The sequence below is a fragment of the Carassius gibelio genome, chromosome B1, assembly GCF_023724105.1.
Source record: "Carassius gibelio isolate Cgi1373 ecotype wild population from Czech Republic chromosome B1, carGib1.2-hapl.c, whole genome shotgun sequence".
Lineage (NCBI taxonomy): Eukaryota > Metazoa > Chordata > Actinopteri > Cypriniformes > Cyprinidae > Carassius > Carassius gibelio.
Window position 1 is genome coordinate 11,585,980 of NC_068396.1, and position 24,521 is coordinate 11,610,500.

The 24,521-nt window shown below is 38.5% G+C and overlaps 3 protein-coding genes across 3 annotated transcripts; 1 reads left to right on the top strand and 2 right to left on the bottom strand.

The window, feature by feature from the left end:
* The first annotated feature begins 970 nt into the window (after nt 1-970).
* LOC127949699 (ankyrin repeat domain-containing protein 37) lies at nt 971-3,962 on the top strand. Its single transcript, XM_052547174.1, has 4 exons — nt 971-1,138; nt 1,351-1,503; nt 1,633-1,724; nt 2,929-3,962. Exons 1-4 carry the CDS (start codon nt 1,115-1,117, stop codon nt 3,146-3,148), a joined length of 489 nt encoding a protein of 162 aa, XP_052403134.1. The 5' UTR covers nt 971-1,114; the 3' UTR covers nt 3,149-3,962.
* On the bottom strand, nt 2,705-13,264 carry LOC127949698 (uncharacterized). Its single transcript, XM_052547173.1, has 8 exons — nt 13,130-13,264; nt 12,802-12,976; nt 8,618-10,124; nt 8,387-8,521; nt 5,785-5,947; nt 5,584-5,708; nt 4,377-4,501; nt 2,705-4,139 (listed from the first exon to the last, which is right to left on the bottom strand). The coding sequence occupies exons 2-3, from the start codon at nt 12,974-12,976 to the stop codon at nt 9,040-9,042; spliced, it is 1,260 nt and encodes a 419-aa protein (XP_052403133.1). The 5' UTR covers nt 13,130-13,264; the 3' UTR covers nt 2,705-4,139; nt 4,377-4,501; nt 5,584-5,708; nt 5,785-5,947; nt 8,387-8,521; nt 8,618-9,039.
* A 4,470-nt stretch (nt 13,265-17,734) lies between these two features.
* LOC127948313 (PDZ and LIM domain protein 3) lies at nt 17,735-23,855 on the bottom strand. The gene is made up of 7 exons (XM_052544732.1): nt 23,545-23,855; nt 20,246-20,397; nt 19,954-20,038; nt 19,682-19,869; nt 19,446-19,579; nt 18,277-18,388; nt 17,735-18,169 (listed from the first exon to the last, which is right to left on the bottom strand). The coding sequence occupies exons 1-7, from the start codon at nt 23,773-23,775 to the stop codon at nt 18,001-18,003; spliced, it is 1,071 nt and encodes a 356-aa protein (XP_052400692.1). The 5' UTR covers nt 23,776-23,855; the 3' UTR covers nt 17,735-18,000.
* Between the last annotated feature and the right edge of the window lie 666 nt (nt 23,856-24,521).

Here is a 24,521-nt window from a genome sequence, read left to right on the forward strand (position 1 = left end):
TGTGATGCATCATGCATTCATCTCTATCCAGGTGAGCTGCATTTTTTTATGTAATATCACTCAAGCTGTTAAACAAGCATTAAGTGTGTCTGCTGTTATAGCCTGGTACAGTAGGCTATGCGACAACTGTACTTGTTTACTGATGCTGCTGCCAACTCATTCTTAAAGGCTGGCATTCTGCTAGATTGTGGGCGTGCAGAACATAACATTCCCTCAGACTCTTTTGTTTGCTTGGCACAAGTGGCATGGCAGATCCATCATCCTCACACCAGGCAAAGGCCAGACTTGCAAATCCACCAACTATATTCAGATGCCACCCTCTGCTTCTAAATAAAATGTATAATAGGCTATTTGCACTTGTACATGACCAAGTAAAGGACAGTGTAGAGCTGTGCAACAACGCTTTATATGTATTAACAGAAATTCACCTTTTCAGTTTTGTTTAAAGTAATTTGTGACAGATAATTCTGCAGCAAATAACATTGTGTTAACATAATTTGAGAAGTCAGTAGATGCAAAATAACCATAAACTCATAAGCATGAAGGAAGAAACAACAACAACACAATCCTACAAAAACAGTGTAATTTGTCTTTGACCAACTCATTTCAACTTCAAATCACCAGTTCGATTTTTTTCTCAAATAAGACGTCATCGCAATGCATATTCAATCAAAGAAAGTTTGTGTCTCAGTTCCGAAAATGGAATGAACAGACTTGCGTTCTCATCATGACTGATCTACAAGAGCATCTGTAAATCAGTCATCTGTAAGACGTATGCTAATTTCTCAGAAGACCATAATGTAAACAGTTTCTTTATACAGCTGAGTATCTCAGATGAACAAAGTGCGTACGTGTGGAACTGCACAGCTTGTTCGCGAGCTGTTGGAGGATTGATACAGTCACGTTATAATGACCGCCCATTCTCGATCATGATTGGTCGGTAATAAAGAACCACGTGTTCTAAACAGCATTTGTACTTCTGCTTTTTATTGTACTACATGGGTCTGTGTGCTTGTTTGATTGCAGAACACTTCTGATCAGCAGCGGAGCGACTGTGTCTCACGCCCAGTTCAACTTTTATACGGAATATTCTTTGTGGAATTATCCAGACATCATGTTTTTGCTTGAGACAGAGTCGGTGAGTCAATTAATGAATTGATACTATTATGTGCATGAAAAGAAAACATCATGTCTAGCAAAAAAAAAAAAAAATCCTGTTTCAAGCACTTAAAAAAACTAAAGTCATTCTACTTATACATTTTTAAAACCCAGAACGCGCTTTAAATCTTTTATTAGAAAACGGTAAATCAGGTTCAAATGTTGTTTCCGTTTCTTTACACATCCGTTCAGCTGGACTGCACGAGTAACCTTTTTGAAAGCGGGTTCGCGGTGAATGGAGGTTTGAATGGTCCCGGACAGTCTCCTGCTCATCTTGCGGCATGCGGAGGGCAGGCTTTCTGCTTGCTTTGGCTGTTGCAAACCGGTGCTGATGCAAACCAGCAGGTACAACGTCTTTAAAACCTTCCCCTCTTTAAATCAGCAGTAGTTACTTCGGGTTGTGTTGATGGTCATGATAATCAAAATGTCCAGATTTTCGCATTTCCCGTTTCAATTTTTTGTGAATTTCTTAAGGACGCTAGTGGAGAGACACCGATGCATAAAGCAGCCAGAGCTGGCAGCTTGGAGTGCATCAGTGTGCTGATGGCAAGTGATGCACATTTTGAGTAAGTGTATTGTTTCATAGTTCCTGTTTCAATCATTTGTTTGATAGAAGTACAAGTACATTTATTGTCCCAATCATGTTATAATCTTGGTTGGAAATCATATTTTTATCGTCTTTCATCACAGTAGTCTGTCACATGTTCGTAAACATAAATTGAGTTAACATTAAAATAATAATTAAATAAATAATATTTTTTCTCACCTTAAGAATATTGTTTTCTTTGGTTATCCTTTTAAAGATTTGCATATGTTCAATATCACTTTTTTGGTATTCTATCAGATTATATGTACACACACACACACACTATATTTGGTGTCGCTTCAACAGTGTTTTCAGTAACATTGGTGTAATTTGGTTTGTCTCACTTTAAAACATTCATACAATCTTATTAATTACAAAAATTATATATATATATATATATATATATATATATATATATTAATTTTATGTATAGTTTTTTAATTGTAAAAACTATCAAAATGTAAAATCAAAAGACATTAAAATATGTTGTATGATTAGAAAATATTATTTTTATTTGCACTACCATTCATAGGTTTAGGGTCATTAAGATTTTTCTATTGTTTTTGAAAGTAGTCTCTTATGCTCACCAAGGCTGTGAAATAGATTATATTTATGATTACAGTGTTGAAAAAAGTTATGCTGCTTAATATTTTAGGGAAACAGTAATATATTTTCAGATTCTTTGACCTTTTTATTTTTTTATTTAGCCTATTTTGTGTGACAGTCTTCACTGCCACATTTGTTGAATAAAAGTATACATTTCCTTCAAAAAAAAAAAAAAAATCTTACTTTTAATATCTAAATCAGCTGACACCACACTCTTAGAAATAAAGGTTATTTTTTTGGCATCGATGATTCCAGAAAGATACCATCCATGGAACCTTTTCATTCACATTTACACTGGAAAAAAGGTTCTTTAGATTAATTATTAAAACGTTCCAGTTTCTTTACTGAAAAAACTATCTTTGTTAATTTTATTATCAATGTTTATATAATCAATCCAAAGGCACAGTTAATACAATTCTTGAGATTAGACATACATAGGCATATTAATTTTCAAAAGAGCTCAAACATAACAGGAATGCCCCTTTGTTTACCTGTAAAAGCAAACATCATCCCCAACAACTATAACCATCTTATGAAGAGAAACACTTCTCTAATTAACCATTCCATTTTCCACTCAGCATTTGCAACAACGGTGGACAGACAGCCGAAGATATTGCTAGGTCTTGTGGGTTTGAGGAGTGCGGGAGGTTTTTGAACATGCATCGCAGAACACGAGCCTTAAAGAACGCTTCATCATCCTTCTCTGAACAGCACATACTGAGCAGCTCTCACGCAGGACAGAAGAGAGGCCGTGAATGCTCCAGTTCTCAAGACGGAAAGAAAGCACGGGACTGGTGATGAATGTTCTCAGAGAGAGAGAATTTGAAGTAACATATAGACTGTTAAACCATTGCTGGTGTGAATGGTAAGCAGAAGTATCAGTATGTGGACATTTGGTATGGAGCCTCAGCAGTCAAGATAAATTGACACTGTTCTGGGTTCAGTGATTTGGAGTCTTAAGTATAATAGTAATGACTGACACTAGTACTCCAGAACAGTTCGGAGCCACGCTCCATAAATATACCTGCAATCATAGAGCAGAAAGGAATCAAGGAAAAAGGAGATAATTTTAACTTAAAATTTAACTTGGATCACGTGTTGTGAACCAATCACATAAAAACCCTGATGGCACTGAAATACTTTCAGAGTTTTATGACGCTGTGTATATATGTGAATGCAATGAGCAAAAGAGAAAAAAGCTGACTTCCTGCCAAGCTTGGCTAATCAAGAATTTCTTAATAAGGCAAAATTAGTTAAGTAGAGGTTCAAGTCTCCCCGCAAAGGTCTCGGAGAAAAGTCAGACTTTGCAATAATCAATGAATAAGAAAACATTTGCCGTTTTAAGAAGATATTTTAGCTGCTGTTTCTTTTTTTTTTTTCGTTCTTATCTTATGTAAATGGTTCAAATATATCTTGTGAATTTAATGTATGATGAACTGGTAAAAGTCTTGAGGATATGTCGTCTTTAATATCATCCGTTTTTAGCTTGACTGAAAATCATACGTGATGTTTCTGAAATGAAAGTAACCTTAAGCGTGGCTGAGAACGGCTGTTAAAATAGGCATAGACGTTTAAAACTGTTTGAGGACAATGAATAATAAATCACTTTTTTTATGACATGTCAGTTTGCACTCCTTGATATGATAATTGAAATGACAATTCTTGTGTATCAATAAAAGTGGATAAGTGTCATGCACGTGACTCAGATGGTCTTGGGTCTCTGGGGAAGGCAGAGGTTGTAAAAAGCCTTTTGATCCCAGAACTCTGGCCCCTTCCATCCACACCAGCCCTGAAAAATATCACATCAATGAATGATTTGTTAATTCTGAACAAGTTATGTTTTAAACCAAATGGTACAGTTTAAATCCCATGCGTGTATGGATATAATGAAATAACTCATAAAATATTGTTGTTATTATTAAAATTGATTGTTATTATTAAGACAGAATAGAACCATTCTATGTTGGTTTATTTTTAATTCAAATGAAAAGGTCTCACTAGTGTAGTGTTGTCAAAGGTACTGTACTTTGTCAGTGGTAGTCTGCAGGTCATCTCCACCAGTTTAGTGAGGGTCCAAGATAAGAAAGCGTATTTGTCCAGTGTTCTCGCTCCATGCTACGCCTAGAATAGTGTGCGCAAGTACTCCACCGCCTGGCGAGAATAATATTGGCTTTAGTTATTCAAATCTAAAAATATCAACAACAACAACAAAAAATAAATACATAAAAACAAGCTACATATACAAGAAAAGTCTGAGGTTGTTTTTGAAAGAAGTCCCTCATGATCAAGGCTACATTTCAAAATACAGTGAGCAGAAATACTGTTTCTGTTAATATATTTAAAAATGTAGCCCTGTGATGGCAAAGCTGATTTTTCAGCAGTCATTACTCCCCATCTTCAGTATCACATGATCATTCTAATATGCTGAATTTGGTGCTCAACAACCACTGCTTATTTTTTTTTTTTCAGTATTTCTTGAGAAAATAAGAGAACAGTTAGAAAAGAACAGCAAAGTTTTGACCAGCAGTGTATAAGATACAAGTATTTCAGATCAGATGTTGATTATGATTTTTTGGGAAGGTAGGGGAGAACCTTGCTCCTATCCAATCACAAGTCAAAGAAAGGCGCTAAACAATGCTAATGCACCAATTATGACCAGAGTTCCTTCAGCCCTTGGTTGCCAGCTCTGATCCCTGACTTTAACAGAAAGACAATGATTTTTATAATTGAATCCATTCAGAAACTTTTATTGTAAATCTATGTTAGCATAGGCATGCATCAGTTTTAATTAACCTTAAAGCTGGGATACCCTACAGGGCTTGCCTAGATTTCTGCCCTGATTTATAGTCTAGAGGAGTCAGTTCTACACAATCTGACTTGGAGCAAATTTGTCCCAGTTGACAGATTTCACAGATTCTCAGTTTAGGCATCCAGCCAAGGATTTCAAATACTTTTCATATTCTGAGTTAATTTTAGACCACATATTTTTGTGCCTGGAACTGTGTGATCCTTTGTTATGATACTATGTATTCAAATTTGTTATTATAAAATAAAAAAAATGTATTCCAGCCTTTAACCAAAATTCATAGCCTCTTGCAGTGGTATATGGAAGAAAAAGTGGCCAGTTTTTCTGAATCTATTCCAGTATGATCTGTTTTTACCATCCAAGAGGAAAAAATTATTACCAACCTAAACAAATGAACATAAGCAAACACATTAAACACTTGGTATACCTGACAAGCATGATCTTTAAAGTGACCCCCAGCAGCTGATAAAGGACAGCGTGAACTTTGATGGAGCCAATCCACTGATGTGAACCCACAAATCATGGCTCTTTATCCCCATCATCCACAAGAGCCTGAAAAAGCAACAAATGTTCCTCTTAAATAAATATAAAAAGAAAGCACATTCCACTGTGTGACAATTTTGTGTACCTGCTGGATCTGTGTGTGTGGGCACAGCTGTCTCCACATATTCTTGCTCCTAAAACCAGGAGTAGATAGTCTGAAGGGAACTATATGCACATCCCCAGCCATCATCATCCACACGATCCTGCATGTAGTGATGATAACTGTACACTCCCTGCACCAGATACAGCTACAGAGAGAAAAACAAGACAAAGACAAGAGTGTTAATGGTTAAACTTTACTTCTGACATCAATAGATTTTGCTCGTTAAAAAGTGAGTTGAACATATTAAACCACCTTTAAAATGGGTAGTTCACCCATAAATGAAAATGTTGAATCATTTGCTCACCACCCATTCAATTTTCTTTGCCATTTATCATCAGTTATGCCAATCTTTAAGTTAACAAGCCAAATGTGCCATTGGGAAGATCTGATCTGTTTCTCATTTAAAACTATAATTTCACTTCAAAAGTTTTTGACCATAATTTTAAAAAAGTTGTATGGAATATTAAGTATACTGGCGTATATTTTGTATCTTGGACTGTCTCTGTAAAAAAATAAAAATAAAAAGAGCAGTGTGAACTTTTTTTTTTATATATTATCCTTTTGTGTTGAACAGATTATATATTTGTGGGTGAACTATTCCATTCAAACAGAGTCTCACATTAGCATTCTCAATGTTGGATGGGTTCAGGTGAACCATCTTTATAGGCTGCATCAGGCAAATGAAAGGCATTGACACATCTCAGACAAGGCCTGTCACTTGGCAACTCTCAAACCTCCTGTGTCCTATACACATGTTACGTACTTGAAATTGTCTAGGGCATGTACCGCAACATTTATATATTAACGTACTGCTGAAGGTGGGGATATGGTGGAAGAACACATGACAGACTCTTTTAAAGGGAAAAATAAACTGGGCTTTATTCTCAACAAGCCAAAAGGCCACTGGATCCAGTCAAAACAACAATAATGTGCGCTTAATACAATGTGATATAAACAAAGACAAACAACAAACAAACAATAAATGGGAAAAGAACAAAAAGTGGCGCCTAAAGGAAAGAACAAAATATAACAAAAATATCCTTAATCTAAACCTAATCTAACCAAAACAAAAATGTAGAACACAAACCGAAATCTTCAGTGCATCCGGCACCCTAACTAAATTACCTATAAAACAGAAATACAAAGGATGGCGCTCACTCCTTACCTAGTGTGTCTAACAAATCATCGGCTACGGGTGCAGTGTATATCGCGATATACTAACCTGCGTTCTCTTCCCAGAATGGCAGTTTTTAACAGATATCTCAAAGCGAATAAAAAGCTAGACACAAACTAATCTCGCCCATGTTAAGGCGTAACAAATACTTAGAAACACAAAGCACATAGCACACAACTTAATTGGCGGGCAGAAATAGTCAAAACCTCAGTTTACAGCAGATAAACTCATCCCGCTGTAAAGCGCTCGATTTACCACAGAGGAGTTCACAGTGTGCTCCGGAGAGAAAGCATGAATGAACACATAACCCGTTTTAACCAGCTGGGCAGCCTCCGATTGGCTCTGAAGCGGCGCCTTGATGATGACTGACGTCCAACTCGGCCAATCACAGCAACCTGTGAGCAGAGAGAGTAAACTAGAGACAGAGAAGATAATGAGCATAACAACCGACACGTGCTCAATACACCGGCGTGCACAGATCAATGAAAACAGAATACGCGTGGAGCGTAACACACAATGGAAGTTTTCCTGGTTTAGAGAGCACTCATTTGAGTCATTGATAAATAGCAATTCTTAAGATTGAGATATTGTCCAAAAGTCTGTGGTCAGTAAGTTTATTTTTTTAATAGATGGGTCCAGGCCTCTTATGTTCACCAAGGCTACATTTATTTGAACAAAAATACTGGTAAAACCGTAATAAAGTGAAAAATTATTACAATTTAAAGTAAATGTTTTCTTTTTTTTAGGAATGTTTAGAATTTATTTTATTCCAGTGATGACAAAGCTGAATTTTCAGCAGCCATGACTTCAGTCTTCAGTGTCACAAGATCCTTCAGAAATCATACCAATATGGTGTTTTGGTGATCAAGAAACATATTATTACTATTATTATCAAAGTTGAAAACAGTTGTGCTCTTTAATATTTTTGTGGAGTGTATTATATTTTTTCAGGGTTCTTTGATGAACAAAGTACAAAAATTCTATTACTTTATTATTATTAAAAATCTTTCTCTCTCCCTTCATAAATATATATATTTTTTGTTTGTTTATTATTATTCTTACTGACGATAAACCAGGAGTGTCAAAACTCAGTCCTGGAGGGCCGGTGTCCTATAGAGTTTACCTCCAACTTGCCTCAACACACATGACTGGAAGTTTCAGGTGTGCCTAGTAAGACGTAGGGGTGTAAGAAATTATCGATTCACGTGAGTATCGCAATATTTTGTTTGTGATCTGTTAGTGCTTCAAATTGCATGACCACATGACGGATTTAGTCTTTACTTGGAAATTTCTGTTGTGTTGTGGTCTCCAAATCCTCCACAGCTCTGCTTATGGCATGTTTTGACAAGATTATTAGCATACAGACGTTAAAAGAACACCATATAATTAATTCCTTCAATAACATCAAACCTGGAGTGAATGGCGCAGGGTAATCCACATGTGTAATGACATCAGAAAATGATCCTCAAAATTGTGCAGACCATCAGTCCACTCTTGATAACAATATTTTAGACACAGTTGCTGCACATGTGTATGTTGAAAATCCTGTTTAAAAAAAAAAAAGTATTAAATCACAAACAAAAATAATTCACACAGCTAAAAATAGTGATGGTACAATAATTAGATTTTACTTATACTTACCCTCAACAATGCCGGTTGATGTTATAAGCTTTCCTTTAGAAGTAATCAACACAGGCCCATAAATTCAGAGCAAACAGTCTTCTTTGGCACAAGGTGTTTGGGAATGTAAATGAGCCCATGATGTACAGTATTTCTGTTGGAGTTTTGGCTGGTAGTGTTTTGTTTTTCATCTGTTTGAAACCTTAACCACTAGGGGATAATCCAATCTGGTACTTTCCTGACAAGCTCAGTAGCCCCCTCACTGCAGAACGCAAGATCTATGGGGTGTGGTTGGATCCACATCCGGGGGTGGAGATGGTAGAGGTTGATGGGTTTAGGGATCACGGGGTGGAGACTAGTAAGTTTAGGTATATGTAACATGGGAGGAGTTAAATCTGGATTCAACCACGCCCCCTGGATCGTGTGTTCTGCATTGAGAGCTCTCAACAAGCATGTTCTTGTGCTAGGCACTGTGCATGTCTGTCGACAGGTAATGACACAAACAACTGCTTGTGCAGCTGGAAAAGATGCCACCTGGCTATGTTTTGGTGCAAACAAGATCCTCTTGGCTTAGCACAGGGACAATGCCATGTGTTGCGAGTGCTGTCATAGGAAGCAATGACTCTACCAAGTCTGCTGTAGCATGACACTTTGGATTCATACACAGAAATGTACTTCTTTGTAGAAGGACCTCCAATGGTCAACTCAACAGACAACGTAACACCAGCCAAATTTGCTGCTGCCTTTGTAGCCACACAGGTTGCCTTGGTCTGTTCCCCAAAGACATTTGGGGCTATCATGTCTACCAGAACATCTTCATCAAGGACAACTGGTATCTTGTTGGGCCACGGACAGAACTGCAGCGACTTCAAATGTATACACTCAAAGTGCTGAAAGCCACTTCGAGCGGCAAATTCTACACTGGAAATGCATTCATCCATTTCACACGTGACAACAGGATGTGGACCTGAGGTTTTTTTCTGAACATGGATTACAGAACATGGTCTGTGAAATGACTTTTCAACAGCATATATACCACTCACTGGGTCGATGCACTCTGAAGGTAGGTGACGATCTTCCATAACATCACAGATCTTACCAGCGTGCTTTCTTTTAACATGAACATCTAGATTTTTCTTGTTGACAGTTATTCCACAATGACCGCACTGCACTTTTTTCTGAATACGCAATTTTTTGGGAACAAGCAGGGATTTAATAGGCAAGGGGACACCTTCAGCCACAGCTGATTCTTTAAAGGCAACTGGTGCACTGGGAACAACTGGTTCACTGGTGGCAACTGGTTCATTGATGTCAACTGATGCACTGGGGACAATGGGTTCACAGGTGACTGGTTCACTGATTGTAGCTGGTTCAACAGTGGCTGGTTCTGTAGGTGGAACTTGTCTTTTTTTGCATGATGCTAAATGTTTTACAATCTGGACTTTCCTTATAACTGTGTTTGGGCAATAACAACAGTGAAAATGTGCCTGTTCTCTACACTGCAAGTTGCACTTGACAATCAGGAATTCTGAAAATGAAAACAAAATGTATATTTTACATATACTTTTAGTACTTTAGTAAAAGTGGCATAAATCAAAGTAGTGGTAATGCAGGCATGATAGAACTGATTAAATAACAATGAACGCATTATTTTGATTATTTTACTAAAATCTTAATTCAGTGTATGACTTATGACACAGGCTAATGAACAGAGGTGTCAAGTAACGAAGTACAAATACTTCGTTACTGTACTTAAGTAGAAATTTGGGGTATCTATACTTTACTTGAGTAATTATTTTTCAGCCGACTTTTTACTTCTACTCCTTACATTTTCACGCAAGTATCTGTACTTTCTTCTCCTTACATTTTAAAAATAGCTTCGTTACTGGTATTTCATTTCGCCTTGTTTTCATTCCGGCTTGTCATCACTCAAAAAAAAAAAACAAAAACAAAAAAAAAACTATCCAGATAAATCGCGCCATCCGGATGGAGTGAATTTGATTGTGGTTGGATGAGAAGTATAAACAGATACCATCCCGACACCCTATTGGTTTGTATGCGATCCATCGCACCTGCACATGACACAAATTACATCACCCTCCAGCAAGGGCATAGACAGTTTTTGGTTCGTTTATCATAAAATGTATTTCTTAAAAGTAGGGTTGGGTATGGAACCGGTATCCGATCGCCTCAGAGTCAGTCGGCTTAAATTTCATATGAAACCGGCGTCAGACCGGTCTCCTCCCCGTCTTTCAGCGCGCTCTTCAATCCGCAGACCGCGGCGGAGCAGCACGAGCTCAAACAGAGACAGAGGACATAAGGTGTGTGTTTATCAATAGATTGTTAGAATCTGTATCAGTGAAGTTATTTGTCATAAATACAGTTTACAAAAGGTCACGAAGAAGCTGTCGCTTTCTCATCTACTGTAAAGTTTTCGCTTGTCACAGCCGTTTCCTCCAGTGAAAATCTAGCCCTTAACACATATGACCGAACAAATACTTTAATTACACTTATTTAAATATACTTATACTAAATATTAATTTAATCATACGTACTTTATACATACACTAACTACTGTACAAAAGTCTTAGGCACGTTAGTATTTTACTTAAAAGAATGGTGTTCGGCTATTTATATATTTTGCTGTAGTGTGTCGGTAGAAAATATCAGTTTACATTTCCAAACATTCATTTTGCCGTTGTCAAACTGCTTGTGCATTCAAAATCGCACTAGATTATTATTAAAATTAATGGCAAACTGATATTTACTATGGACACACTAAAGCAAAAGATTTAAATAACTGGCTTAAAACCCTTTTTTGGGGTGAAAATACTAATGTGCCTAAGACTTTTGCACATTACTGTACTTTACAAACGACATTGTTGCTACTTTATAAAGAATGAGCATACAGTCATTCACAGAACTGATTTAAGACAGTGACAGACAGCACTCATCTTAACTAAATATCAGAGTGAGTGACAGATATACAGTAGAATTATGTGTGGTTTTATATTAAATAATGACCCAGATTGTGAAATACATTTATTAGCCTTAGATTAAGGGAAGCACAACTTGGGAAGTGAGAGCATCCAAGGTGAAAGCTATGGATTTATTTAAAATATTTGGAATGTTCTTTTAAGTTAAAAGTTTTAAGTTTTTAGGTTCTTTTTTTTAAGTATAGGTTCAGGCACCATTTACCAAATGGGTGCTTTATCTTCGTTCTCCACAAATAAAGCTACTGTTGGTAGTTCGGTAGTGAGACGTTTTAATAAATTATCGTTTGCGATTGACAATGTTGTGATATCTAGGCTATACCAACTTTGTAACTTAACATAGCATACGTATGTACCGAATACAGGAAGCTGTCAATCAAGACGGTATCGGGATTATGAGTTAATTTTCCTTTTTAGTTATTGATTAATCACTTGGATTAATCATTAATTTTGACAGCACTATAATGCTTATTGTAAATAGACAACATTACAAGAGTAATTGTTACTAAGCCTGCACCAATGTTCTTGTCCATTGCCCTCGCAGATTCCTGCAGCTAAGCTTGGATGTACATTTACATTCCATTAAAGGTTATTGATGACATGCCTCTAAAGTTTGACTTTTTGCACCATAACAATACTTATTGGCAACTAGTAATCATATCTCTAGTCCTTTAATGTATTTGCATTGTATTAAATGCGTTCATTTTCAATGGGCATATATGTTGCTGAAACATGTAGCCTAGTGCATCCCAAATTTTTCAACATGAACATTTAATATAACATTATATTCATTATGGCCTTTAGAAAAATGTTTTTTTTAGGAGGTGGGGTAGTGCACAATAGGCCCCTGTGGTGCGGCCTAAGCTTTTGTTCTTAATGGCATTTGTTCCCTTACATTACTTTTACTTTTATACTTTAAGTAGTTTTTTAAACCAGTACTTTTACACTTTTACTTGAGTAAAAAGCGTGAGTTGATACTTCAACTTCTACAAAAGTCTTTTTAAGACCTAGTATCTATACTTCTACTTGAGTAATGAAAGCCAATACTTTTGACACCACTGCTAATGAAAGATGCATGCTAAAAAAAAAAGTCAACGATACATTATTGTATTGTTCAAGCGTTGCAATACTGCAAGGCTAACATTAAACAAATTAGGCAAAATAATATTAACAATGACTACGAATAAAATAAACAAATCAATGCCAACATGCCTTCATGGTGAACTGCCAAAGATAAGTGGTTGCAGACATGATTGTCCACCACATGAAGATTCATGGTGGGTTTGAACACTTTTGGTCCGCAGAATGGGCAATGGTAATTAGAGCAACAGCTCTGGCATCTCTGAAAGGCAATCTTCTCATCCCGCAGCAACACTGTTCTGTGCATCTATGGACAATGTCAGATGTATTTCAAATGTTATTTCTTGCCAAGTTAGAGATGAGTAACCTGGCTAGTGGGCAGTGTGTATTTGTGTATTTACAGGCGTACACAACATTAAGAATCTATCTTGACTTTATTATTAATCAAATGGAGACTTACATTGATAAGTGTTAACGTTGGCGACCACGGACTGCAACTCCACAAATATCTATGCAGGTTCTTCTTCTTGTACTATTTAATGGCGGTTGACAAGCCAACTTATGGTGTATTACCGCCACCAGCTGGACTAGAGTGTGAAGCATTAACGGGAAAGAGGGAAAAGAGGGCGGAAAAAAACATGTATGCAGGTTCATCAGGTGGAACAAAGTTCATAACGTAAAAGGAGTTGGATCTGGATCCAACCTCGCGCCCTGGATCTTGTGTTCCGCAGCAAAGAGTATAGAAGACCAAGAGGTGAAGTTCTGTTGCTAAGTTGATTTCGTGTCACGTGGAAAGTAGTCCCTTAGTGCCCCCTGCTGTGACTGCTCAATGTGTAAATTATCCAAATACAGGACAATATATATAATTTTTTTGTTGTTGTTTGTTTGTTTCATAACAAGCAAATTTGCCTGGGAATGTTTATTTAATCCATTTTTTAGACTTCAACTGTGAAAATAAACAATAGTTGTGGGAGAGAGAAAAAAAATGGCAAAACAGTCATGAAACCATGACAATAATATTTAATATTTAATGACAGAATATTGTTAATGAACTTTTTATCAGATCGGATTATTTAAGAAGGAATAATAATGATACAAATTCAAATTTTATATTAAATACAATTTAATACAATTTAAAATAACAAAAAAGCATCCACTTTACTCTTACACTTTTACTGGCTATTTTTTCAAGTTAACATATGATTTCTGTTTCATTCGCCATTCAGTTCTCTGATATATTATCCAGATCTTTGTATTTCCTCGTTCTTCATGGCTATAAGTCTTTAAATTGAAGCTTTATCTGCTATGATGTGTCTCCTCCTATCATTCGAAAATAAAGTAAACTTGTAAGTAGTAAACACAATCAATATTTTCAGCATTTTTATGGTTCATTTCAACCAGTCTTACCTGGATGCTGAACTGGGCTTTACTGTGGTGGACTGTAAAACAAGACTCACAGGGTTTTCCCTGAGACCGGCAGCTTTGTTGTTTTCTTTCAGCTGCATTGAGATGATGTTAGTAAGGCTGATATATTCCTTATGAAGCCTCTTTACTTCCTGCCACAGTAGATTCCTCTCAGTCTGCACAGTGAGCAGGCAGCACTTTAGTTCATCCAGCTCCTCCTGAACTCTCTCTGCTCTACTTTAAGCATCTTTTATGACCTGACTGCTGTGGTTGAGTCTCTCTCTTAGAGCTTCCTCTCTTCAGTCATTTCTGAATCCTGTTTCATTCCATGAGATTTCCTGACTGGTTATTCACCTTCTCTTGGAGCACAAAGGCTGTTTCTGTAAGTTGCTGCTTCTCCTGGTGTGCACGGGAGTCTCCAGTTCTGAACTATTAATTAATATACAGCATGCAGTCTATTGCAAATATTTTTTTTGTTTTTTGTTATAACAGCAGTTTTTGTAATATTTTTCAGCTTCTGCAACATTTATGTCCAAGTTGCCTATATAAGAGGCAACACTGAAGGAGTATACAGAAGTGAAGGGCACGATTGAGGTAAATGTGATGTATGGAGAAAACAGGATTAATTAAAATAAGGTGAATTTCACTTGGATGGATTTTTTTAAGCTTAAAAAATATATTATTTGTTGGTATTGATGATACATATATTTGGCACTACATCACTCCAGGTGACAGTATAATTCCAAAGCAGGCTTTTCTCTACAAGTAATGACAGATTGTCACGGTTTTACGCTGCCTGAAGGAATACGGAGTCGAGGATAAACGGAATAAGGTTTTTAATATATCTAACACAGGGGATATCCAACATGGAGCACAGAGGTAGACACACGTAAGTAGCAAGTGAGCACAAGTGAGCACAAGTGAGCACAAGTGAGAAGACCCGACAAAACAGAACTGAAGGGACACGGCTTATGAACAACAGATAATTGGGGAAACACAGGTGGATGGAATCATTAAATTAACAGGGACATGGAACACATGAGGAAGATAATGGACACACCTGGGAACTAATCAAACACGGAAAGACAGAAACTGGGTCACGGGCAAAAACACATTAAATGAGTCCAGGTGTGTGACAGTACTCCCCCCTCCCGGTAGGTGCGTCCTCGCACCGTAGAAACAACAGGGGGAGGCGTAGGTGGGAACTTGGGAGGAGGTTCCGGTGGAGGACGGACTCCCAGGAGGGGGCCAGCAGACAGGGACCACAGAAGGAGGAGCCAAGGAGGAGACGACGGAGGAAGGAGCCAGGGAGGAGACAGGAGCAGGAGGAGCCAGATGGTCCACCAGAGACCAGCCAGGACGGAGATCCAAGGTGGGGTCGACGGCGGGAGGAGCCATGGTGAAGGAAGGGTCGACGACACCAGGGGGCCGACAGGCGGAGACTGCACCGGTGGGTGAGGAGCCCAAGATGGAGCAGCACAGCCGCAGAGCCAGGGTGACGACGAGGATCCGGAGGGCCTAGGTGGAGCTGAAGGCTCAGGCGACCAAGGTGGAGGCGGGGTCCCGGCAGACCGCTGTGGAGCCGGAGTGACCGAGGATGGAGGTGGAACCGGAGGGAAGGAGGAGCCTGACAGAGCCGGAGGGATGGAGTGACGAGGTGGAACCAGAGGAGTGGAGTCCCGAGGCGGCGGATGGTCGACGACTGACCAAGGTGGAGCCGGAGGGACGAGGGAGCCCGGTGGAGCAGGTGGGATGACAGGCCACGGTGGAGACGAGGGAGCTAAGAGCCAAGGCGGAGCCGCTGGGTCGAAGGACCGAGGAGGAGTCCAGGGCTCGGAGGCTGGAGGCGGAGACAGGGCCTTAACACGCCAAGGCGGAGCTGGAGACTGGCAGTCCAGCGGCGAACCACCGCGCCCCGATGGCGCGGACTGAGGGTGAGCTGCGGGACTGGCTGGCACCAGCAGGGATGACGAGGAACTGGCTGGTCTAGGAGGAGGAGAGAGGAGAAGGATGGGAGGAAGGACAGGAGGATCAGGACTGGACGGAACCAGCGAAAGAGGAGTAGAGGGACCAGCAGGTTTGGGAGGAGGCGGGAGAGGGAGGCTGGGAGGGAATACAGGAAACACAGAAGATTCAGAGCTGGGCGGAACCAGCGGACACACAGAAGATTCAGGGCTGGGCGGAACCAGCGGAGAAACAGAAAACTCAGGGCTGGGCGGAACCAGCGGAGACACAGTAGACTCAGGGCTGGGCGGAACCAGCGGAGAAACAGAAAACTCAGGGCTGGGCGGAACCAGCGGAGAAACAGAAAACTCAGGGCTGGGCGGAACCAGCGGAGAAACAGAAAACTCAGGGCTGGGCGGAACCAGCGGAAATGGAGCAGAGGAAATGACTGGAGGAGGTAGGAGTGGGAGACTGAGAGGGTATACAGGGGAATCAGGGCTGGACGGAACCAGCGGGGAAACAGGAAAATTAGGGATTACCTCCATAGACCAGTCCATCAGATCCAGAGCTTGCTCATTATGACCTTCAGAGACTGTATACAGCTCACCCTCAGTCGCAGGAGTGTGGGCAGGGCTTTCCTCCACGCCCTCGATCTCCACGAGGACTCCCACGATGCACGGTGTTGCCGGCTCACACACCTGGTCAGTCGCGCTCTCGAGTTCCGGCTCCCTGTCAGTGGATGGCTCGGGCTCTGCGGCTGCGGTGGGCTCTGGCTCCGTGCGGCGTGATGGTGGCTGGCTGGTCTCTGGGTCGGGAGTGGGGCTGGCGAGGTCCTCTATGGGGCAGACGGTGAGAGGCGACCCATTTCTCGCCAGAGTCCACTCCACGTATGCGGCGAAATCCTCTCGAGGACCATCTTCGGACGACAACGCTCTGCATTTGGAGTTCAGGCTGGTGTTGTAGAAGGTGCAGAGCGCGCCGTCCGGGTAGCTGGTGGCATTAGCTAATAGGAAAAACTGTCTGGTATGGTCCTCGAGAGAACGTCCTTCCTGCTTCAGCAGGAGGATGAGGAATTCGGGACGATAGAGGGGATCCATAGACACTAAGAAAAGAAAAGACTGTGAAAAAACAAAAGCAAAACGGAGGGAAGAACACGCAGTTTTCTATTTTCTCTTTTGTGGTCGGGTCTTCTGTCACGGTTTTACGCTGCCTGAAGGAATACGGAGTCGAGGATAAACGGAATAAGGTTTTTAATATATCTAACACAGGGGATATCCAACATGGAGCACAGAGGTAGACACACGTAAGTAGCAAGTGAGCACAAGTGAGAAGACCCGACAAAACAGAACTGAAGGGACACGGCTTATGAACAACAGATAATTGGGGAAACACAGGTGGATGGAATCATTAAATTAACAGGGACATGGAACACATGAGGAAGATAATGGACACACCTGGGAACTAATCAAACACGGAAAGACAGAAACTGGGTCACGGGCAAAAACACATTAAATGAGTCCAGGTGTGTGACACAGATGAAGAACAAAGAAGGAATTCAGAACTGAAATTAATAAATGTTTACTAACTCTTAACATAGTCTATTGAATCAGCAGATTTTCCTGTGACCTGCAGGCACATCAAACATGACAGCAGTGATGTAAAGAAGACATTGGACATGTTCCCCTTTTCCATTCAAACACACCTGATAAAGAGATATTATGACTCTTCAAAAAACAAAACCTTTATTCATACACACATATTTCAGTCAACACATCCTACTCCTATAAAGTAAGTGCAAAAAACTGCAACCCAGCACACACGACACAACAATGCGCTATCCATAAATGTGTCTCTTAGTATCTGGTGGAAATGACTGTGCTTGAATTGTGGGGAAATGTTATGCCTGTGGTTAAAACAAGATGTTCGTAAACTGAGTAGCTGACTTGTAGTATGTGTCCTTATGTAATTAAAAGAACGAGTAGGTCAAAGGTCTGGACTCTCAGGAGGCTTTGCCCTGGCATGAGCATGGGTTTCACAGTATAGCTCATCATCTATAAAATAGTATCCTTTTTGTTTTAGGTTTTCTTCACATTCAGCGCACACAAAACAGTCCGGATGACGAAACTTATCCTGAACCTTCACAACTGTCCCACTGAGAAAACAGACAGACAGAACCAATCAGAGATAGCCATGCACAGAGGTAAATTTAACATGCTTAATTTCTGAATAAAACTATGAACTTCCACTTTCCTGACTTACATTATGCCGTTACCACACTTATCACACATTGGTAGCTTGTGCAAGTTCCCCGCAGGAGCAGATGACTTGGTCATAGGGGCGCGGACTTTCCTTTTCACTAATGGACATGTACCTGTCAGTCAAAAAGATCTGAATCAGTCATGTTTACATTTTGTAAAGCTGAATGAATCCAATCCAGCTGGAGATTTTGGAAGTACTGTTTAATGTAGGTACCGTATTTTCCGCACTATAAGGCACACCGGATTATAAGGTGCACCTTCAATGAATGGGCTATTTTAGAACTCTTTTCATATATAGGGTGCACCGGATTATAAGGGGCATAGAATAGAAGATACTGCAGTCAAATGTTTGACTGGGTTTGCGTTATGCATCCACTAGATGAAGCTGTGCTAAAGGGAATGTCAACATTTTGACAGCGCCTTGATCCATATACTGTATAAGGCACTCCGGATTATAAACCGCACTGTCGTTTTTTGAGAAAATTAAAGGCTTTTAAGTGCGCCTTATAGTTCGGAAAATACGGTACCCTAAACACTGCGATTCGAACATTTGTTTACATGTGCAATATCTATTCAGAGGAAACATGTCACCTGATCTAATATGAGCAAAACCCCCAGTTTTTTTTAATGACACCTAAAATATGTCAGAAATTTGTTTTAGCACATATTCCAGTGTTGATTTAATGTATTATTTAACAAAAGTGAACAATAATGCAATATTGATTCCGTAGATCAGCGTTACATGTAATATGTAGTGTTCTTGAGTGTCAAGTGTGTATACGCATGTGGGTATTATGTTCTCACTCTTGTATTGTGTATAGTACTGCATATTGTATACTTTAAAAAAATGCAGTAGTAAATAAAACAAATATTACTGGAGCATGTTTTACAAGAAAATACAATTTCAGTTTTTCTACTTAAAGTGACACATTTAATTCAGTATGTTTAAATGAATGTGTTGAACTTGCCATTTGTTTTTTTTTTTTTTTTTTTTTTTTTTTTTTTTTTACTTTTTATCAATTTACTAGCAATTTATGAGTGGAAACTGTATCAAAGTAAATCCTACCCCATTTTTTTTAGTTTGTAGTGCACATCCAAGAGTGCATATTAAATATGCAGTCTCTCTGGTTTTTGTGTCTATCTGTTGCTGTTAATGTGTGTTTGTCATACCCTCACTGTCAATAAAGCTCTGTATTGCTTTAAAAGATCCCGACTGTCGCGGTTCATGAGGTTCATCCTCATCTTGATCTCTTTGCAGCATCCGATATACTTCGGACTCCTCTATATTGTTAAGTTTCCTAGGACTACACACACATCATTTCAATGTAGAATCAAACAGAATGTTCACTGGATTTCAATAAACAATGATACCCGAGCATGAAGTGTGTGAAGTGTAGAACATTCACCTTCCTGGTTTGCCATGGATGAGGCCCTTGAGTTGCCCTTGTAAGGCGTCCTGGATATTGCCTGAGGAGTAAAGGCCAATAGGGGAGTTGTAGGTTGGGCTCACCACCTGACGTGTTTCATCGATGTTGGCTGCGGCCACAAATGGCGAAGCCTTTCGATTATGGCCTGTTCCTATTGGACTGCACTCCTTTCAGGCGAAATTATAAGCATTAGATCATATCAGACCACATTATACAGATGGACATCGTACACAAAATATGAAGACACATACTTGTCTCTCTGCCTCTAGGTTAATTTTAAATGGATGGCTTTTGTTTTGTTCAGTGACACTTGGTGACCACAGCTTAGTCTCTGGTCTGCAAAACAATAATATGATCTCATGTGTAATTATTTCCTGCTTTTCCTAGATGGTCTGTTTATAATTATTCAAATACATTCAAACCCCCCAAAATCTTAAAAAGCTAATGTACATCAACTGCCATCTAATGCATGTGGTTCAGTGTGCAAAATTGTGTGCTGCTGTCCAGCAAGTTCTACCCAAGTACATTCATATGACCTCTGACCTCTCTACAGTAAGTGTGAGCTGGTAGGTGGCATCCTTGATTAGATTCTGAGCCTCAGAGTGCATCATGTTTTCTGCAGAAACTCCATCTATCGCTAAGATGATGTCTCCAGGAGAGAGGTTGACTCTGGAAGCTTTACTTCCTGGTGATATCTGAAAACACACAAAAAAGTAGAGCCAACTAAAGGAGCCAACTAAAATTGTTAGCTAATAGCAAAGCTCCAATTCCCATTCTTACTCATGTTTAATGTACACAAGATGTTTAAAAAGTACATTCTTCTTCTTCCTCTTCTTTTTTCTTCTTCTACAATTAATTATTAGTGAAAGTTTTTTTTTTTTTTGGAATAGTAATATTTTAAGATGAACACTTATTGAAGAATTATCCATCTTATTAACATCAAGTGATTGTCATAAAGAGATTTTGAAATATTATGTTGAAATGTGAATAGCAAATATGATTCACAAGACTTTTGTGGAATATTTATTTGTCAATCTCTCAGTCATCAATGTATTGTTGCTTTGCATGTTTTGTTCCTCATAATAAAAACTACAGAGCGTTGATCATTAAAATTGTATATGCATTTAATATAAGCCTGTTAAACTGTTTTAAAGATCTCATTGACTTAAATTAAAAGCTATCCGAATTTATAAAAGTCAGCAGCTGCTGACCTGGTATGTCATAGGAACCAGAAGTTGCCACAAGGATAGAAGTAGCTACTAGTAAATGTTTACCTTGTGGGGACATTTTTAGTCCCCATGAGGAATACAGTTTATAAATAATACAGAATTAAGTGTTTTGAAAATCTAAAAATGCAGAACGCTTTGTGTGAAGGGCAAGTCTTTAGGGTGAGGGTAAGGGCATAGACAATGAAGTTTATACATAAAAAACCATTACTTCCATTAAATGTTCTCATAAAACATGGAAACCAGTATGTCTCTCTCTCTCTCTGTTTGTGTGTGTGTGTGTGTCTGAATGTGTATGTGTAAGTCCTTGTCATTGGTATGTGCACCCATGTAAACTGCTCTCCACAGTAAACATGCTGGGGAAAATAACAGTCTCAAGAGAAGTTCTGCAGTCCCGCTGTTATCAGTGCTCAGAACAAACTGCTGGAGAATAATTATATGAAACTGCACATGCACTGCATTATTTGACTTGCATTACATGAGCAGAATGGCATGCATAAGTCTATAAGAACCAAATGTAAAGGTGCATCCATCATATCGTTCATATATCATAAGGCATTCTGGGTGCAGAGGGGTTATCTGTGGAATTGCACTGGTTTGGAAATAGTTTAGATCCTGACTCCTACAGTAAATAAGCTCTTTATCAGCAAGCACAAAGAAGGATCAAGAACCTCAATATGTTTCTTATAGTCTCTTATCCATTCATCCCAGATGTACTTTTAGTGCTGCAGAGCAGCTTTCTTTTTAATTTGATTTCTAAATTCATGAGTCCCTTTATACTTTATATGCTCAAATATAATCCACTTGAAGGCATTTGCTCCACAAACAGAGCAGAACAGACACAATCAAGATGATTTTCACAAAGCAAAACAAAGATTTTTATTCCGTATTTATGTCTTTTTGTCTAGTTAAATGTCTCAACATCCTTAAAACATGATCAATCTTGTTCAGAAGTACAACTGCATAATATAGCAAGTCTGTTTTAAGCATAAATCAAACATTTTGTAATGTTTATGTCATTTTATATCACCCAGTTCTGTAAAATCCAGTTTTAAACTTGATACATTTTAAACTATCAGTTTTAGAATTTGCTCGAACTAAACAGATATATACATAAATGACCTCAGTTTTTATTAAAACCAATTTTTCCATCTCCTGAAGCAGTTCCACACTGTTTATTGTCATTTCTAAGGCCTACAAATCCCATTCTTAAATTTTGAGTTCAGTCCAACAACCTGCTGTTGGTAAAACAGGACTGTTTTACAAACACTTTGATTAATCAAGTCCAGGTTACAGTCCTAGCTGTAAGTAAAAACAACCCCCAAGGCCCAGAGACAGAGGACAGGAGGGTGTTTGACCAAAAATGGCTGCACAATGTTGAGATTAAGTAACAGTGTCATGCTGAACCGCAGAGTGAGCAGAGAATGTTCCAAGTGTGAAATCTCATTAAAGCAAAGTAGAAATCCAAAACTAGAGCTGCACAAAGAGCAGAGGCATAAAACCTCTGTACAAACAGATCAGCACAATAACTTCATTGTGTATTTCAATACTGGACTTTTAATAATGTAATAGGTTGTAACACAGTAAACGTTATTTAAAAACAATCCTTTATTTTTATTATTATTCTTTTTGAATGTATCTAGATTATGTAAAAGGTTTAGTTTCATTAAATATGAGTTTTAAGAAGCTTTTATGAAAGGCTTATTCTATGACTGTTTGGCAAAAGGCTCAGTTTGGATAAGCACAGCCAGGACGTTCCTCCAAAAACACAACAACAACAGAGACGTTTGAATAAGATTGTGTGCTCCTATCGCTCTTTTAGACTCTCTCTGACATTTGTTTAGGCGCAGAATACACAAATCCACTGCCACAACAGGTGTGAGGAACCAAATGTTAGTTCCAGTGTCAATGATTCATCAACAATTTTAGCTACACACATAAATAGAGCATGAGGATAGCCATTGTTCTCCTCCATAAAACCTTCTCTTTATAAAGGATGACAAACTGCAATCCTCAAATCATGTCAGATTTTGGTGTATACCGTTTTTTTTATTTTATTTTTATCAGATTGTCTTGTTTCTTTTTTTTTTTTTTTACACACACTGTTTGTGTTTTATGGATTTTATAAATTCTTTATCAGTATTATTTATTGTGAGGCACTGTGAAATGTCTTTTATTTTTATATTTATATAGATACTGTATATATCCATATAATGATAACAACAACACTGATTATTGTTGTTTTCATTCTTATATTAAGTATCATATTGTTTTTCTTTTCTAAAGGAAATACATTTTTACATTTATTTAAATTTTTATAACTTATCTTCATAAATAACACAATCAATGAGAAAAATAATTCATATAGGCCATATGAACGCACTTCCTAAAACAGATAAGTGATTCAGCTGTCATGTCTGCTGTCTGATTAAGTGTATTTGTTTATTTCTATATTGGTGATGTAAGATGCTATTTCTATAAATGAGTCAGACGCCCTTGTGGACATGAGAAAGTTCTTTACAACACACATTGCACTTTTGTTTTTCAGTGATTTACAACTGAATTAAATCCAAATCTGGTAAATCCACACACACACACACACACACACACACTCACTTTAGCGACGGTGAGGGGTTGGCTGAAGTCCCGTCCTCCAATAAGTCGAAAGCCCCACGGTGCGTGTCCATCCAGCACAACAGAGAACGGCATATCCACAGCAGGTGTGTGTGTCTCGAGTGTGATGGTGAATTCAGCTCGAAATCCTTTAGATGAGAGAGAAGACCACTCCTCCAAAGTGAGGGCTATCTCTCTCTCTTTATATCTTTCTCTCTCTTTTTTCTTTTTCATAATGCTCTTCCCTCTCTATCTCTCTGTTCATCTCTGCCTCTTCTCTGCCCTACTAAATTCTCATTTTACTCACTACATTTCTGTGCTGTTTTCTCTCCATTTACATCTTAATCTGTTTTATCACATCATCAATCTTAATCACCTCAATCTGATATCAAAATGATATATTAATGGCACCATGCCAAGTTTGTTTACAATTTCTTTCCCCCTAGTTGTCTATCTGTCTGTCTATTTAGGAATATGCCTACACTACTGCAAAAATTAAAGATAAAACAAATAAATAATTTTTAATAAAGAAAAAAAACTTGAGGAAATAAAAACAAACAGTTTATTTATTTACTTACTTTTTATTCAATAGTAACTTGCATACTTGTTATTGGCCTATAATTGGTTTAGAGTGTGAGAAAGACTCTAGGGTGGTCATTTTGGATCAATTTCACTTTTGCTGATTTATTGCTTCCTAAATATAAGTTGTTGACTTTTTTTTCCTTTTAGAAAGATAAGCAGTTTCTATCTAAAAAAAAAGTCTAAGTGGTCATAAAAAAGTCACATCCTGGCTGTTTAAGAATAAAAAATGACGATGAACAGCCAATGTGAGGCCATTTTTTTTTTATAGCTTAAGAGGGTTAAGCATTAGTTCAAGGCGCCCTTTACTGCTAGTATAAGAATGACTGATCTTCGAAACATACAGCTTCCAGAGATGGAGGCAGGAATCTGCTGCCCACCCTGGTCCTCATGACTGCTTG

Coding starts and splice junctions, on each gene's coding strand:
- LOC127949699 (XM_052547174.1), top strand. CDS start 1,115: ATGTTTTTGCTTGAGACAGAGTCG. Junction 1,139..1,350: donor TTTTGCTTGAGACAGAGTCG/GTGAGTCAATTA, acceptor ACATCCGTTCAG/CTGGACTGCACGAGTAACCT. Junction 1,725..2,928: donor GCAAGTGATGCACATTTTGA/GTAAGTGTATTG, acceptor TTTTCCACTCAG/CATTTGCAACAACGGTGGAC.
- LOC127949698 (XM_052547173.1), bottom strand. CDS start 12,976: ATGCACAGAACAGTGTTGCTGCGGGATGAGAAGATTGCCTTTCAGAGA. Junction 10,125..12,801: donor TTTGGCAGTTCACCATGAAG/GCATGTTGGCAT, acceptor TTTCATTTTCAG/AATTCCTGATTGTCAAGTGC.
- LOC127948313 (XM_052544732.1), bottom strand. CDS start 23,775: ATGAAAAAGAAAAAAGAGAGAGAAAGATATAAAGAGAGAGAGATAGCC. Junction 19,870..19,953: donor ACCTAGAGGCAGAGAGACAA/GTATGTGTCTTC, acceptor TTCGCCTGAAAG/GAGTGCAGTCCAATAGGAAC. Junction 19,580..19,681: donor ATCCATGGCAAACCAGGAAG/GTGAATGTTCTA, acceptor ATGTGTGTGTAG/TCCTAGGAAACTTAACAATA.